The 17,263-nt window shown below is 41.3% G+C and overlaps 3 protein-coding genes across 5 annotated transcripts in view; 1 reads left to right on the plus strand and 2 right to left on the minus strand.

The window, feature by feature from the left end:
- The window catches only part of top2b (DNA topoisomerase II beta), an 18,917-nt gene extending 15,302 nt beyond the window's left edge, over positions 1–3,615 (minus strand). For both annotated transcript variants that reach the window (XM_031853917.1, XM_031853916.1), the window contains exons 1-3: positions 3,067–3,615; positions 1,289–1,453; positions 507–597 (exon numbers count right to left, since the gene is read on the minus strand). In XM_031853917.1, the coding sequence (XP_031709777.1) occupies positions 507–597; positions 1,289–1,453; positions 3,067–3,108 (298 nt within the window). In that variant the 5' untranslated portion in view covers positions 3,109–3,615. The remainder of the gene's footprint in view (positions 1–506; positions 598–1,288; positions 1,454–3,066) is intronic.
- A 168-nt stretch (positions 3,616–3,783) lies between these two features.
- On the minus strand, positions 3,784–10,579 carry ngly1 (N-glycanase 1). The gene is made up of 12 exons (XM_031854329.1): positions 10,373–10,579; positions 9,941–10,055; positions 9,557–9,796; positions 8,113–8,275; positions 7,772–7,991; positions 7,399–7,520; positions 6,854–6,999; positions 6,235–6,345; positions 5,952–6,137; positions 5,621–5,806; positions 4,595–4,772; positions 3,784–4,504 (listed from the first exon to the last, which is right to left on the minus strand). Exons 1-12 carry the CDS (start codon positions 10,471–10,473, stop codon positions 4,329–4,331), a joined length of 1,944 nt encoding a protein of 647 aa, XP_031710189.1. The 5' UTR covers positions 10,474–10,579; the 3' UTR covers positions 3,784–4,328.
- Positions 9,783–13,044, plus strand: oxsm (3-oxoacyl-ACP synthase, mitochondrial). Of its 2 annotated transcripts, none has more exons than XM_031854330.1 (3): positions 9,783–10,165; positions 10,938–11,985; positions 12,457–13,044. In XM_031854330.1, the coding sequence occupies exons 2-3, from the start codon at positions 10,994–10,996 to the stop codon at positions 12,857–12,859; spliced, it is 1,395 nt and encodes a 464-aa protein (XP_031710190.1). In that variant the 5' UTR covers positions 9,783–10,165; positions 10,938–10,993; the 3' UTR covers positions 12,860–13,044. The 2 variants fall into 2 exon arrangements, with proteins under 2 accessions (XP_031710190.1, XP_031710191.1); XM_031854331.1 differs by lacking the exon at positions 9,783–10,165 and adding an exon at positions 10,746–10,856.
- The last annotated feature ends 4,219 nt before the right edge of the window (positions 13,045–17,263 follow it).

Here is a 17,263-nt window from a genome sequence, read left to right on the forward strand (position 1 = left end):
TATATATATATATATATATGTAACTTGTATTTCTTCTGAGAGCTCTTCTGCCTTAGATATCTGCTGCCGGCTTGTGCCCCTTGTGTATTTCACCCCGGACACAGAGGTAATATCCAGACACAGAGACCGTCATCATTAGTCAAACACCTTTATAAACACACAGGCTAAGAGGTGAGCGGAGATGGAAGCACCGTGTTGAGCATCATTTTAAAATCCGATTACACCGGTGCACTCTACCAGACGAGGCATCGAGCAAGGCATTACTCCCACGTAGTACCGAGTCATTAGAACTAGCGTGTAACAGATAGACGGCTTTATCAACCCGTTATCTAGCGGGGCACGCTGACTTCCGCACGCTTGCTTCTTCACCGGATGAAATGACGAAAGACCACAGCTTTGACCGTGAGCTGCCACAAACACTGAAATGATTTCTCAGTCAACTTTTCATTTCTCAGGGAAACGAATCTGCACAGACGGTTACAAATGAACAGTGTGGAGTCACTCACCAAGAATTTCATCAAAGATTTTGTACAGTCCAGGAACGTAGGTGATCTCTCTCTGGTTCATTCCGATGTCTTCATCAAAAACCCACATTTGCTGGAAAAAACGAAAGATATAAATACTTTTGAGTTGAGGGTGGACCACTCGTTGGTAGCAGTGATCATGAGAAATGCTGTCAAAGCAGCAAAGCAAAGAGTATGCAAATGAACAGAAAGGTTAACACAGTCAAGTGTAAACGTATTAGAAGTAATAGTTTAACAAGTTTTAAGCTTTAAATGATTGAACTGGCGGATACAACAAATGCCATTTCATTAGTATTCTTTAATTTCATCATCAGACGCATAAAACCTCGTGTTGATTCACAACTAAAACTGTGTGTGTGCACGCAAAGACAGACATATACAGACACATCGGCAGATTTATGAAGATGAACGTACGCCGGATTTTCTTTTATAAATCTCAAGCATTGCGGAACTAAATTAAATTCATTACTCATGATTTAAATTGTTTTATTTGTGCCTTTGGTTTTACAGCTGCATGTAATTTATCACTCTTAATTTAACATTTATTTGATTTAAAAACAGGATACGTATTTCCTGAACATATTTCACGCAGAAGCTACGTATTAAAATGTGATTTTAATGCCGTAAGATTATTTTAGCTATCTGTCTGAGTCTTCCAACGGCGTCGGGAACAGCTGAAGCGTCGAGCTGACTAGTTTTGATCACAGGTGGGCTTAAAGGGGCTCGTGTGTCCATCCTTGAAGGTCCGTTTGCTCCGGACTCACCTGGGTGATCGGCTCCACGGTACCGATGTACGTGTCCGGGCGGAGGAGAATGTGCTCCAGTTGGGTCTTCTTCTGGTACACTCGCTCCACAGACAACTTGGAGGCCGCCTTGTCTTTCTTGGCACCTTCCATCTTGCCAGCATCGCCTCGACCATTCGCAGCCTCCTGTTTGGCAGATTTGTTTTTGTTATTACACAAACACACAGAACTATGTGAAAAGTCTCTGGACCTGCAAGAATATTATCAGTGCACACCATCAAAGGGAAAACAGTAGACGTCTCTTCTAAATGTTCGAGAGCATGTGGGATTTCAAATAATCAGTAATAATGGATATACTTGCAATTAACATTTAATATGAAAGACAAGAAAATAAGCATTTGCCAGCCTCTGAACACACACACACACACACACATACACACATACACACACACACACACACACACACACACACGCACACAAGGGTTTTCAGTTTATCTGTCTGTTTAGATTAATTGATTGACATCTTCCTGTTAGCCTTGTTGAACCTTTTAGGACGAGAAAAATTGCAGCTTTCTCATTCATATTAGTAGATACATAAATCTTAAATTAAAATAAATCAGGTAGAATATTCCACAATACCAGCCAATGTTTCTTCAACGTTTGCAATGCTTTTCTGCAGGGAGAGTGGTGGGTTTAAAAGCTAATGTTCCTCCATCATAAGGAGCTATTTACTAGTAGTATGTACTTTACTGTGTTGTTACAGTCGCCATGTTTTTAGTGATCATGTTCATGAAAGTGCTGTGAAGGAAACTATGCTGAGATAATACTTTGTAATCAAAACCTGGTACGCTCACTTCCTTTTCAATGTAATGAAATAAAATGAATTAATGAAAGAGGAGCTTCACTGAGAGAAGACGTCTTCCATTCATTGTACTTATACTGTAATTACGTAGTACAATGTTCCAGTGTTTCCATTTTATGCTACATTATACTTCCACTCGACTACAGTTCAGTGGGACATATTGTACTCTACTGTAGCAGATTCTTAATACAAAATATACAAGTACATTGGGGTATATTATTGTAGGTTAGGATACCCAGCAGTGTATACAGCGAACACAATCTGCCCCATCTTTACCAGCTGTGACATTAAAGTGATGTACACAATGCATTATGCATCACTATTCATAATTCAGTGATTTAATATATAAGATTCTGAAATGGGCCATTCAGCACAATGTATATTTTTACTTCTGGTACTTAAAGTATACCTTGGCGATACTACTTCAGTAGGATTTTGAATAAATTATCATTTTGCTTGCTTTTAAATAGTATAGTATATTGCAGCACTGCTACATAATGAAAGTAGTAAGTTAACGTCATTAAGTTTTATTGTGTATTGAACATGTACTTACGAATGAACGAGACAACTTTCAATTGGAAGTTTTGTTAAGTTTAATTTGAGTGTTTTTGAGGATAGTAGCTATGGCCTCTTTGGTCCGTTGTATCTCGTTGTCCTCGAGATAAGATGTTATTACACATCTGTATAAATAACGGTAGCGGTCCTGTATCAGGGCTCACGCCTTTGAGACATAAATCAGGGTTTAAAACCCCGTGACACCAGCTGGCTGGTCTTTAACAAGCGTATTCTGGAAATGAGAATACGTTAATAACGTAAGAGGCTATTAACTACGTTAAATATGAGCTGAAGCAAAAGGTGCACATAGCAGTTTTTATGTGATACAAAAGCAACCATTCAGGTTATAAAACTGAGTTTATTTAACGATAAACTAGCTCACCATCCACGCGAGACCGCCGCTTCCTGCTGCTCCGTTGGACATCTTCTTCCTTTGTGGTCCTAATTTTTTTTAATGATGCCCCTCGTAAAATGTCTTCAATTCCGGTGGAATTTAAATGTCCGTCAGCATAACACATGTATCAGTTGCTGAAAGGTACCCGGACCTGTTTATCTTCCATGTTCTTCCTCAGTTTGCGTTAAAGGTAATCCTTTGAATGTATCAAAACAAAGCGGAGCAGGGGGGAGTGTATCGCGGCTATTGTTAAAATCGACCAGCGGAGGCAGTTAGGCCTAAACTTCCAACAAAGATGCTAGCGGGACTACTTGCTTCACAATAAATACGGTAAAAAAAATGCTCGCATTAAATAAGACTTACAATTACATGAGATAACACAACAGAATAAAATAGGAGTTCAACTCAAAAAGCTAAGAAAACGACGTACTTAAATACATTTCATTTAGAAATAAAAACGGAGATTAGCTAGCAGCGGCTCAGCTGTCCGGCTCCGCCATCTGCATGATAGACGGCGAATCGTCTCGCGCAGATAAAGCGACCAATCAGATGGCGGCTTTTCAAAAGCGCCGGTACCTCGACCAATAGGAAACGTCAATATTTAGTGGCCCATGGGGCTTTTTTTCCAACGCAAGATGGCGGCAAAAACGCCGAGCTTCATCATCAAGACTAACTAGACGTAACGAACACATTGCCATAGACATAGAGACTACCAGACTACAAAAAATATCTTTATTATCCTGTACCACCATATAATTCCTAACATTCGGCCCTTTCCACCACACTTACAACACTTAAACTGGCATAACACGGTGTAAAGATGCCATAGCCAAATATTAAATGACACACTCACCAACATTAATGAGCACAAAGCAGGAGAACTGGCGCAAACTAAGCTGACAAGGGCATCAACCCGGGTTTGCTGTGTGGAATGTCTCCATTTATCACAAATTAAAGACACATTCACAATGGCTTTTTATGTTTAAAACCATTTACATGTATATTTTAGACTTCATGTTGTAGAAGGTTATTTGGCCTTCAGTCAAAAATAATGTTTATATGTGACAACATCTGTACTCTGTGATAGGTACAGAATTCATGTCTTTATTAGGTCATGCATATTCAATCATCCTGGAGGTCTGACACACATTTAAATATTGCACTGATTTGTCATACAAAAACTATCATCCAGCAATTTTTGCGCTGAACTCGCCAGAGCGATCGACACTGAAAAAGACTTAAAACAACTGTTAAGCATCTTCCAAATGGATGAGGATTTCAAAGGAGGACTCCTCCGTCTCCTTCAAGCTTCGTCTGAAGAGCTGGGAGTGCTGCCATGACGTCTCCTCCTCTCCACCACTGAGCGCCGCTACAACCATGAACTCTGAGGAGCCGGAGAGACTCTGGAACGACTGCATCTTCCCGTCTGCGGGGGTTCAAACACAGGAGAGGAAATCATTAGGAGGGATCACGTCGCACATTGTATTCAATCGGAATATCTATTACATAACCATACCTCCGGAGAACTCTGTGGTACTCTGGCCCGCCTGCAAGTGCCAGCAGACTTTCCCAGAGTGGAAGGTCTGACTACTGGCCATGATCGAGACCGACTTTATCTTCATTCCCGCCGGAGAAAAGTCAAACTTCCAGCTAATTTTCCCCACAGAGGAGCCTTCTGTTCGAGCGATGTACACCTGAAGAAAGAAATACAATCTGGTCACGTTCAAAATAACATCAAAACAAAAGCATCATCATCAGAGTGCTTGTTTTGATGCTGGTGGGTCAACTGGTCTGTGACAAACAGAAGGTGCCTTCTCTAAACATAACCCCCCTCTCTTGTCTCGGCGTGGTTCTCACACGCTCTGATTAAATCAAACAATGACTACAACTTCTTTGAAAATGCAAATGTCACCTATTAGCATTCTAATGGGTCAAACAGGGCAAGCATCATTAAAGACACCACCCCCAACACACCTCTGTCCTTTGGCTGAAGAGGGAGTGAAATGCAGGACATCCAGGCTGAGGGACGGCTTTTATCTTCAGGCTATCAGACAGTTTCACATATCTAATCCACTGTCCCCTCCCACCCGAACCCACTGCACCATACAGGAAGCTTCACTTAGCATGTCCATGATAGCATTACGCTAGTACTAAATACAGCCTCAAAGAGCAGCTAGTTTAGCCGGACTCTTCTCTTAATCTTGTTTTAATTTGTTGATCACAAATACCCAAACTTTATGTGAGCAAAATTATACATTTTTTCTAAAGTAGCCTTTTCTGAGTGATAGCTTACCCTTGTGTTTAAGTTAAAAATCGCTGAACCTGTTTTCTGTGCCGTTTAGAACTAAATGAGAGTTATATAACATTCCCTCTATTATTGTACATTTACCAAAAATGCATGATGAAGGTCTTCTTATACAGTACTTTGTTGAGTGTTTCCATTTTAAGTTTTCACTCCCCAAAAGCATTAAGAATGTGTCCTATCCTGAGCCATAGAATACTAAAACCCATGGGTTTGTTAGTCAGACGATAATAAACGTACCATCTGCCAGTCGTCTTCCACCTTCCTGAACACCGACTCCTTCCTCCACACACACTGATCCCAGCTCTGAACAACCTCAGAGTTGTTGGACACTCGACAGTACTGGTCTTTGGTGGCACTGTAGCGCACATGCAGCAACCGGTCGCTCTTCTCTTTCTCAGTAGGAGTGAACACATAACCTGTAGCCTGAGAAAACACACACACACAGCAATAAAGATCATGTTGCTGATGAGAAAAGGCTGATTAAAATACATATAAAGACATGAATCATTAGATACATAATGCTGAGTGGAGTAAGCTCAATTATAACACCATGTATAACAAACTGTACCTGTGTGGAGGTCCCTGCATCAGCCTTTCTGGTCTCCCCCCGTGCTATCCTCCAGGCCAGAGAGCCAGAGTTGCGTCCGCCAAGCTCTCCTTGTTTAGGTTTTTTGGGGGAAATAAACTCCACCAGCTCGACAAGCAGCCTCTCTGTCAGCTCCTTCTTCCTGTCTGGACTGAAGGTCTGCTGCCTCTTCAGTAACAGAGCAGATGGACAGTGCTTTACTTACTTATCAGACTCAACGCGACAGTCAGTCTTACAAGTGGAGTTTAAAAGGGTCAAGCTTTACCGAGACATTAAGTCCAGTAATGGTGTGCAGCAGCCAGGCCTCCTGAACTCTGGTCCTTCTCGACAGAACCTCTGGATGTTTGCAGGAATACCTCCACGTCACATCAACGACCTGCATCACAAACAAATGCAGAAGTATGAACGGTCTGATCCCGCTGGAAGAGTGTTCAGGCCTAAACTACAGTAAACAGTGCACAGCTCTTAGCTTACTGGCCCAAAGGGAGTGTTAAGCATTACAGGTGAAAATAAACTACCACATAAAATAAAATAAATAATATCAAATGACAACGTTTTCATTCACACCGAGCATCAGAACAGCCGCAGTGTTTTATGTCCAGACTCAAAACAATCCATAAAAGAAAACACCATCATACAGGAATTCTGTAATTACCATCTGCATGACATATAATCATAAAAAAACATTGTTGGCTCTGATCATTTCATTGAATGTAAATAAAATGTTACTTAAATGTTAATTTGGCAATTTTTTTAACTAACCCCCAGAAATAAGACCAAAATCTAAAGTGAAAATAAAACTGTATTGACACCGCTTTAGATTTTAACGACTGATTAGTACTAACAGTTGTAGTAGAAGCAATGATAATATGCATTTGTCTGACCTGGTCCTTGGAGAAAGCCAGAACGTAAGCCAGTTTCTTCCCCCAGCCAACCTCGTACAGGAGAGGATTATCACAGCCGTTCTCACACGAGTCACAGTGCAGCCAGCGACGCTGAGAGACCGAGTAGATCTCTGTCCACACATGGTCTGAAACATCACAGAGAACCAAATCAATGAGCCTCTCATACAGCACGTAAGAAAGTACATTTTGTGATGTAGTAAAAATGTGACGACATGTTCCTAATATATGAAACTCAAGTGTGCAATATAATTAGTATTAAATATCTTAAATGGGTACTCTTTAAATGGTAAAATAATTAGTTTCAGTGTTTCACAGAATCTATTCTTGAAGGCAGAGTTAGCTCATTCTAGACCTTGTGAACAGGTCAACTATTGGTTTCCATTTAGCTTGTAAACTGGCTATTTCCATTATTGATGAATCAGTTGATTACTTTTAGAGCAACAGTTCAACCTAAAGATATCCAGTTCACTATCACTAAAGACCAAGGAAAGTCTTTGAGCCACATCTGTCAGTCTCGTATGTACCTGTGCTGTCCCAGATATATCTGGCCTCAAGGCCAAGGGCTCTGCAGCACAGAGTGAAACAGTTAGCCCATTCCCCACAGCGCCCCCTCCTGGTTTCAAGAAGCTTCTCAGGGTTGTTGTACCTGGTATTAATTAACAACAGAGAGAAAAATCAATCAAAGCGTTCATTATTCTCCATATGTTTTGTGGTCAAATTCATTCATAGTCTTTCTAACTGTTTGCAGGAAAAATGTTCCATACCATTTTAAAAACAAAATAAAAGCAGTAAAAACCTGCCTACCTCTTTTTGCAACTTAATCCTAATTTGAATATTACTTCAAAAGATGATCCTTAATTCCTTTATGAGAGTAGTAAGAACTAACCACACACAGACCTGGGGAATCTGGTGGAGAGCTGGCAGCTCTGACAGTAGTGGTTCTCCACTCGCTGGGCTCCCCAGCGGATGTCATCGGGGGTGGGACTGAGGGCCGTGGTGTTCTGGGTCTTGCCTTTGCATTGGCTGCAGGGCAGGCAGTCCACCCAGGAGAAGAAGTCCTGTTTGAACCATCTGAGCAACTCCAGCACCAGGAAGTCTTCCATTCCAAGTTTACATTCTGCACAGAGGAAAGCAAATCAGAGGGTCCCTTTGAATCACTCTTTAATGCACATCTTTATCTGCATACAGTACAATCCATATATACAACTGATTCTTTTGAGTGACTAAGGGGACTTCACCTGGATCCGCCTCTTTCGCCTCCTTCAGCTTGTGTTCAGCAGCAGAGGACAGCTGCTGGTGAGGGATGTGGCTCCTGGCTTTCTGCTGCAGCTCAAGGTTTTCATAAAGAATCACGTGTTGGAAGTTTGACTGGAGGGTCAGAAAAAAGCTCATACTGTTCTCCTGACAAGACAAGAAAACATCCAGATTACACAACTGCAACAACCTACACCCAAATATCCTAAAATAATAAAACAGTATTATATTAAAGAGTGGCAACGCATTAAGAAGTTATGTTGAAGTTCCCTAATTTATAACCCTAAATCTTGTTTATTTTTTGATAATCACTGTAACCACCAATGAGCATATTTGAAGCAGAAATACCAATTTCAAGAGCATATTATTTTGCAGTTAATCTGGCAAGGGTCGACCTTTCTGAATACCTGTGGTCACATTATAAATGTTTTGTGTACACAAACCAGGGCTTTGACATGCTCTAAAGCAGGGGTCTCAAACTCATTTTCACTCTGGGCCACATCAGCGTCACGGTCACCCTCAAAGGGCCAGTTGTAAATGTAAGACTGTGTAAATGTAACTACTCCTAACATATTGGTAATTAACTGTCTCTGCATTTGATTATTGTTTATTCAAGTGTGAAAATATTGTACATGCAGTTATATAAATGTAAAAATATATTTCAGCACATTTCTATTATAATTTAAATCCTTTTAATTTAGGGTTCAGAAACCCACATTACTCTATCAAAGATCAAACTATTAAAGAAAATAGCAAAGATAAATATCAACACAAGTTATTACAATGACTTTGTTCAAAGCTGAAAATCCTTTCAAGGGTGCGTTTGCACAATCCCACGTGATGCATTTCATGTGTTGTAAAGCCACGTTTAAAGTAGTCTTCAATGTACTCACAATACATTTCCATATCAAGTGTACAGTAACCAGCCAAAGAGCTGCTTCTATGACTGTGTGTTAAAGTATCTCATAATTGTGACTTTCTATCATAGTTATGACATTCTGTCTCATAACTTCGACTTTCTATCTCATAATTTCGACTACGGGGATATTTTTATTATCAAGTCAAACTTTTAATTATTTAATTTTTTATTTAATTCTTTTTTTTACTTTTTGCTGGCGGATTTGCGGGCCACATAAAATGACGTAGCGGGCCTTGAGTTTGAGACCCCTGCAAAGCAATGTGGATCCCACCCTCCTTATCTGGCAAATTGGCATTAATTAGGGTTTCACATTATTAAGTTTAGGTATCTATCATAAAACTTGTTGACTCTTAATTTGATATAAAAATGATCCTAGCCAAAGAGAACAAAGTAAGTTAAGGTGTCTTCAGCATCCCTGTGACTCTGCTACAGTAATATTACAGCGTAACACTTCAGATATGTTCAATCACAGTTCCTGCCATTTAAACCGGGGAAGAGCACATCTTTACCAAGGATGAAGGCTGCGATGGAGGTGGTGTAACTGGCTGGCTGGAGGCAGCAGCGGAGCTCTCTGGTGCTGAGGCTGAGGGTGAGACTGAGGCGGAGGCCAAGGGTGCGACAGTCTGAGCAGTAGGTTGGACAGGCTGTCCTCCACGCTGTCTCTGATCCCTCTCTGCTGCTATAGAGTCCCTGATGAGCTTCAGCTGTTCCACGGATGCAGAATTGGGGAGCACCAGGTGTGTTTCAGCCTGAAAAGGAGGTGCAAGAGGTCATAAGATTTACTCACAGTTGGGCAAATGAGAGACGAACAACTAGACCATAGACAATGAACCAAGTGGTACAACGTCTTTAACTCATTACAGCAGCCACCTGGCAGTTACTTAATTAATTACCTCCTCAAATCCCATCTCAAAAAGGCATTCCACCGCACCTTTGATGGGCAACAGCTTGGTGAAGAATGTGGGGTTGCCTATGCGGATCGACCTGTACTTTTCCTCATCGGGATACCTGTTGGAAGATGACATCATATGAGGAAGTACAGCTGTTCTCGAGGCCTTTCAGAAAATATAGTTTGTTCCTCTCAGGCAGAAAAAGACACATATATACAAACCAATGAGGTATGTGTTCATGAATGAGGAATATACACACAAATCATGAAATTGGTCTCACTAGATTCACTTGTGTTGTTCATTGTACAAGTAACGTTACAGCTAAATTAGCTCTACCGGCGGTTGACACGATATTAACAAACTTTACTTCATTTGTAATTCACAGAAAGCCAACACACCGCTGTTGTATTGCGTTGCTAAATTCACAAACCTTACCTTAAAATGTTATCCGCGTATGTGAGTAACAACTTCGCAACGCCTAGAAAGACTTCGTTTGGATTTTCACCTAGTGTCGTCACTGCTGGTGACAAAGCCATGCTGGTATTTCCTGAACAAACTAAAAAGTCCTTTCCCTTTAGAGTATCAGGGCTAGCCTTAAAGCTAAAGTAGCTATTTTGGCTAGTAGATGTTTTGGGTCCTGTTTTTAGCTGACCCATCAGCGCCTGAATACGTTTTTGAAGCTTTAAATAATGTAGATAATGTTTAATTTATTTTATAAATTGTGTTTCATTACATATAATCACCTGTTTCCTTCTCTGTTGGTTTGATTATATTTTAAAATGTGATATTTACATGTTAAACAAATCCGGCATTCAAAATTGCTACCTAAGAATCGCTACGGAGTGATTCAAAGATAGATTTTCTCGCTTTACGAATGCAATGAGAATTGACAGTTAACTTTGAAGCGGTGCTCGGCCGGGTAAGTAACACACTTAAGTCCAGTTGCGTCTGTAAGCACGTTTAAACTTTGATTTTGTACATTTATTCTTCTGTCATTAAGAGGGGGATTCACCAAAGCTGCAAGCAAGCTGTGTGAAACTTGACAGATACAGCAGCATGTCTGCTCTATCACTATCCTGTTGGACTAAACTCCAGCTGAGGCCACATAACATGGGGGCACTTCTTAAAAAGACCGTCTGTGTTTGTCCAAACCAAGACTCCAGACGCTGCACCTCTGGAAAGCACAAGAGGAGGGTTGTCATAACTGGCATAGGGTTAGTGTGTCCTCTGGGCACAGGGACTGCCCTCACCTGGGACCGCCTCATTAAAGGTCAGAGTGGGATTGTTGCCCTTCACTCAGAGGAGTACAGGTCTGTTCCCTGTAGAGTGGCGGCACTGGTGCCCAGAGGAAATGACCAGGGAGAGTTTAAGGATGAGATGTTTGCCTCTCATGGGGAGATCAGCAGCATGTCTCCCGCCACTGTGATGGCCCTCGGAGCAGCTCGGTTGGCCCTGGAGGACTCAGGATGGCACCCCAAAACCCCAGAGGAACAAGTCAACACTGGGGTGGCGGTTGGCATGGGCATGGTGTCATTGGATGAAATCGCTCGCACCGCCGTCGCCTTCCAAGAAAAGGGCTACAAAAAAGTCAGTCCCTTCTTTGTGCCTCGCATCCTTGTCAACATGGCTGCCGGACACATAAGTATCAGACACAAACTGAAGGGTCCCAACCATGCAGTGTCCACAGCGTGCGCCACAGGTGCCCACGCCATAGGTGATGCCGCCAGGTTCATTGCCCACGGGGATGCAGATGCAATGGTCACAGGGGGAACAGAGTCCTGTGTGGGGCCTCTGTCAGTAGCCGGCTTTGCCAGGGCACGCGCCCTCGCCACCAAATGGAACGACGACCCCACGCGGGCGTCAAGGCCCTTTCACCCAGAGCGAGAGGGCTTTGTGATGGGCGAAGGAGCGGCAGTGCTCCTCCTGGAGGAGCTGGACCACGCGGTGAAGAGAGGAGCCAGGATCTACGCAGAGATCCTGGGTTATGGACTCTCTGGCGATGCCAGCCACATCACCGCACCCACTGCAGATGGAGATGGAGCGTTCAGGTGACTCTTTTTAGTTTGCTTTGTTTGTTCAAGCACGCAAGAGACAACCTTTTGTGCTTGCATTTTCTATTCTCAAATATTTGATGCCACAAAACTAGTGTGTACAAATGTGTTTTGTATTGGACACCGTACAATTTCAAGGAGGGGGAAAAATACAGGAAAAAAAAAAACACCACAGTGGACGGCTATTAAAATAAACAACTCTGGCAATCGAACATAGTACCCCAAGAGATGTTGCACTCCAACACCAGATTTGGCTTGTTATACTTGGGGCATTATTATAAAACCACATTTTCAAAAGCAGTAGACTGTATGTGGGCTTTTCCAATTACGTAAAATAAACCTGGCTGTAACAATAAATCCTGTTCAGTTGGGTGGTATTTCGTTTTGGTTTGTCACTACAAGAGATGCCTTTCACATTACACATAGTCATTTCATTCGTAGTTTCAACTTTGTCCACTGTTTTTACAGATGCATGTCTGCAGCCCTCAGAGACGGCGGCGTCTCACCGGCAGACGTGACGTACGTGAACGCTCACGCCACGTCGACGCCTTTGGGCGATGCGGCCGAAAATGCCGCCATCAAGAGGCTCTTCCAGCAAAGAGTTGACAACCTGGCCGTCTCCTCCACCAAGGGAGCCACCGGACACCTGCTCGGGGCCGCGGGGGCCCTGGAGGCGGCGTTCACCGCTTTGGCCTGCTACCACGGAGTCCTGCCCCCGACCCTCAACCTGGACCGGACCGAGCCGGAGTTCGACCTGAACTACGTCCCCCGCACTGCGCAGCCATGGCGCGTTCAGGGCCGGCGGGTCGCCCTCACAAACTCATTTGGATTTGGCGGCACCAACGCCTCACTGTGTCTCACCAGCGTCTGATGACACAAGTCTTTATTGTGTATTCTTTACAACTGGTAGAGTTTCACTGATGGAATATCTTTCTGTAGAATTGATAAGAACTACTAGTTGTTTGTGTGTTCTTATGAACTGATTTAAGGAAAATGACATTTAAATGTTTCATGAAAATGTTCAAATTTAAAAATGTGAGTAAACTGTGTTATGGATCTGGCTCGTGTGTTTCTCTGCTCCACAATATTATTGTCAATATTTACAGGCTTGTGACTGGAAGGATCAATCTGGGTGTGGAAAGTAACCAATCCACCCTTGTTTCTCACTCATTACCACTACCGAGGTGCCGTGGAGCAAGGCTCCAATGAAGCCGCTCAGTGGCCAACGGATTTACAGATTAAGGTGTGGATTATATATTATTAAAGGAATAGTTAAAAATGCTCGGTATAATTTCCTAAATCCACAGGTTACACTTCCTCTGTCTGACCAACTATCTAAACATATTTAATTTACAATTATATAAAGCAAAGCAGAAAATCTTGAACTTTTCTTTCATTACTTTTATAATTATTTGATTTTCAAAATAGAAATAGTTGCTTATTTATTTTCTGGTCAGCGATTCCAATAATTGTTTTATAACCACACAAGCAAAAAAGGTTGAGAACACTTGTTTAATATCTGCAACTATATGTTGTATTTTATAAAATATATATATTTTTTAATGTAGAATCTTAATCTGAAAAGTAACTAGTAATAGTAGCCGTCAAAGAAATGTAGTGTAGTCAAAAGTACATTATTTCCCAGTGGAGTTGAAGCCTATAAAAAAAGTACCTCAAAATTGCCCTTAGGTTCTGTACTTTAGTAAATGTACTCTTCCACTTCCTACAAGTATGACCCATTCCCAACACCTTTGTTAAATGAGCGTTTCACCATTGGACCTGGAATATAGACTGAGCTCAACAGTCTATATTCTGAATCAGATGTATCTGTATTCCAGCAGGTGGCGTTGGTTCACAGCGAATCATGCGTGTTGCTTTCATGCACATTTCCAAAGCATTTAGCGTTTTAGACATTCAGCAGACACTTTAGTGCAACAGAAAGATAAACACCACGTTTACAAGCAGCACAAACTAATTTGAGGTCTTCCTCTGAGATCCCTTAGAGCTTTTCCAAGTGCTCTGAAGAGAAGCAGCAAGAGAGACTCAGAAAGCTTTTAGATCCATTAGATTGAGAGGAAATCATCCAATTTAAGAGGTTGATATGAATAATCATATTAGGAAGATAATATATAATTGCCTCTTGTTAGCTTCCTATATCCAAGCTGTGTTTTCTTTAAACAGGAAACCAGACGCCTCAAATCTTGGACAATTTATTGCAATTAGGAAATAAGTGGTGCTGTAGGTGTGTGCAGCCGACTTTAATAACATCCTAATGGAGGCCGATCTAACAGTAGTGCCTTTTGTGATCACGTATGAAGGCACTTTCAAAACCAAGACCTCTGACTCTGTGTTGTTGTCCTTTAGATTCGGCCTTTTATTTTAATTTTGCAATTCACAACTTGTGAAAACAGCAAGGGATGACCCGAGCAGAGGGTAAAAGAGGTTAAATAGTATCGTTATATCAGGGTTGAATGAAAGAAATCCCCGAAGGGAAAAGGACAGGTTTCCAGGTTAACACTAACATCGTTAGTGTCTGGCATCCTATAGGTGAAACATATGTCTATGAAGGGACAAAGAGTGGCCATTGTTGAGACTATATGTGTGTTTACATTTTCCATGACGATTTTGGGCGCTGTGAGAGTGATTTAAGTCATACAATTAAAGACAAATCTCACATTTTATGTATTTAATTTAATTATTTTGAACATGTAACAAGTAAAAACCAAAATAACAAATAAAAAGAACGTTAAACATGTAGCAAACTCTTAATATACAAATTCTAATAAAGAATATAGAAAACAACGTAAATATATATTACATGTGCAAAATGCTCCTACTTCCTCAAGCAATTAACTTACTATTCATTTCACAATTCATAAACAATTATCCCAGTTCTATTATGCATATACCCAAATATGTTCATCCTACCAACCCTTCCTCATCCCTAAACCACTGAGAGTATGAGAGAAAATGGTTTTAGGATATTGTTAGTGGGCAGCCATTAAACAAGACTAAAGCTTCATTAGTGGCTCCAGACGGTGTCCGTTACACACCACACAAGACCATTTCATTGTTCTCGGAGTGTTGCAGGAATAAATTGACATGTTTGCAAATACATGCATTTTATGTTCCGTATTCATTTTAAGGCTAACCATGATGTTCTTTCATGAACCTAACTAAATTGTAGTAAGCCTTGAAGAGGCCGTGGCCATTTCAAGTATTTCTGTGAGATCACATTGGCAAAGACACACAAAATCACTACAAAAAGGGGAAAAACAACCTCAAAGAGTCACAAAATGACAACAAAGACACACTACACAACAACAAAAACAGACTGAACAACTTTTAAGTCTGTGTCTTGCTCCAAGGAGAGGTGATGAGGTCTTTTGCATGTCTGTGCAAAGGGGCTCATTGTCTCATAATCCACCCATGATTCTGTCAGTTGATATTACTTATTCCCAAACTCCCAAAGTTATAAATAAGTTATAATTAATTAAAGTACCGCAAACTTGGCCCTTACCCGCTTTGCCCAGTTGGTAATTGATGTTCTAAGTTAGAGAACAAATTCTAAATTAGATTTTGGCCTCGATGGTGGTGCTTCAAGAAACATTAGATTCATCCTCTGGGTACCATGAATGTCCGCAGCCAAAGCCTTGGAACAAGCCTAACAGTTGAACAGATAGCCAGTCATGGAAACAAAGGTGTTTTAAGCCTGTAAAATATTTGACTTGTTGCTACATTAAAAGGTCAAAGGGTTACCAAATCATCATGATTCATCTTCTGGGGACCATGAATATCCATCCGAATGTTGTGGTAATAAGGACAGTAGTAGAAATATCCTGATTTGGACCAAATGGACTGATCCACAAACCAACTAACTAAAACCAACATCTTAAGATCCTGCAGCCAGGGGATGAAATAAACATAGATGTTGCATGGATTTATTTTAATCATGCTCCTTATATATTAAATATACCTTCAATTTGCTCACACTGTCTCTCTGTTTTGATGCCTATATAAGTAGTGCATGAAGTTTCACACTGAAACCTTCGCCTCCTGATCTGTCTGTGGCAAGCTTGGACATTTTGCTCTGCATTTCACTTGATGAGTAATTGTACTGTCCCAACTGAATTTAGTAGCATGATGTAAAGCCGGACCCAGATGATGAATCACTGTACTGGGGAATGTCGTTCCAGACCCATTTTTAGAGATTACGTTGTATTAGCTCCTCTGGATGTCACATCCAGCTAATGAATAAATCAATTATTCATCCATTTTTTAATTTGAAATAATCTGACATAGATGAATGAGTTGCAACAAAGCTTCTTTTTTTTTGTTCGCGTAAGAAAGGAAAGCCCGGCATCTTCATGGGGAATATTTTGGCCTCGGGTCTCGTACATCACTCTCTGTCCAGCTCTGGTTTCTTACCCTGATGCACTGTGCGTGAGTCGGTGTTATTCAGCAGTTTGTGACTCTGCATCATTGCAGCGAGAGCTAACATGCTCCATTGATTCGTTACATTATGGAATAAATTATAACCACTGTACCGTTACATGCACGAGGTTTTCAACCTTTAAATAATAGGAATGGATATTTATGCCAAAAAAAATATTACAGCATGACACGCACAGACTGGAGGACGATGATTTTGCAGCAGCACTGCATCATGATGATGATGATGATGATGCATGTTTCCTCCCCTGCCCTGCGTACTCTGAGAGAGCTAAGTGTACCCATTCCACTAAACTCCATATCAATAGTGCCGAAGCTGGGCAGGAACTATTGATTCCTGTTGCCGTAATGATGACTTTCTTTCGTTCATGTTATTCCTTCTTCTTCTTCTCTTCTTTTTTTACATCCCTGCCTCCTAATTAAGGAGACATCCAAGCTGAATTATGATCGCCATGGCAACAGAGTCAGCATGTATTCCCTTTGATATCACCCTGTCCCACATGGAGCACAGTTTATCACCAGGTTCTAAAATTAGACCTCTCTCTCTCTGTCTCTCTCTCTGTGTCTCTGTCTCTGTCTCTGTGTCTCTGTGTCTCTCTCTCTCACTCTCTCGCTCTCTCTCTCTCTCCCACTGGATGGTCTTCATTCCTCTGCTGTGGTCATTATACAGATCCAATGTTTTGGCCTTTTGTTCAGTTGTGGAATGCTTTGGATTTTTTAGCCGATCAAATGGACTCAGGATGTTGCAGTAATACTCTTTTTTAAACACATTATAGTGCAATTGAATGTATACTTATCCGATTAGTTAAGGGTCGTCTGAGTG

Source organism: Anarrhichthys ocellatus, unplaced genomic scaffold, assembly GCF_004355925.1.
Source record: "Anarrhichthys ocellatus isolate YVR2014 unplaced genomic scaffold, GSC_Weel_1.0 scaffold14, whole genome shotgun sequence".
Classification (NCBI taxonomy): Eukaryota; Metazoa; Chordata; class Actinopteri; order Perciformes; family Anarhichadidae; genus Anarrhichthys; species Anarrhichthys ocellatus.

What these genes read in the sequence shown, in the direction of transcription:
- ngly1 (XM_031854329.1), bottom strand. Translation starts at nt 10,473, where the DNA reads ATGGCTTTGTCACCAGCAGTGACGACACTAGGTGAAAATCCAAACGAA. An exon ending in TACGCGGATAACATTTTAAG is followed by an intron (nt 10,056 to 10,372) that starts GTAAGGTTTGTG and finishes ATCTTCCAACAG; the next exon opens with GTATCCCGATGAGGAAAAGT. An exon ending in GGCGAAAGAGGCGGATCCAG is followed by an intron (nt 7,992 to 8,112) that starts GTGAAGTCCCCT and finishes TCCTCTGTGCAG; the next exon opens with AATGTAAACTTGGAATGGAA.
- oxsm (XM_031854330.1), top strand. Translation starts at nt 10,994, where the DNA reads ATGTCTGCTCTATCACTATCCTGTTGGACTAAACTCCAGCTGAGGCCA. An exon ending in GATGGAGATGGAGCGTTCAG is followed by an intron (nt 11,986 to 12,456) that starts GTGACTCTTTTT and finishes CTGTTTTTACAG; the next exon opens with ATGCATGTCTGCAGCCCTCA.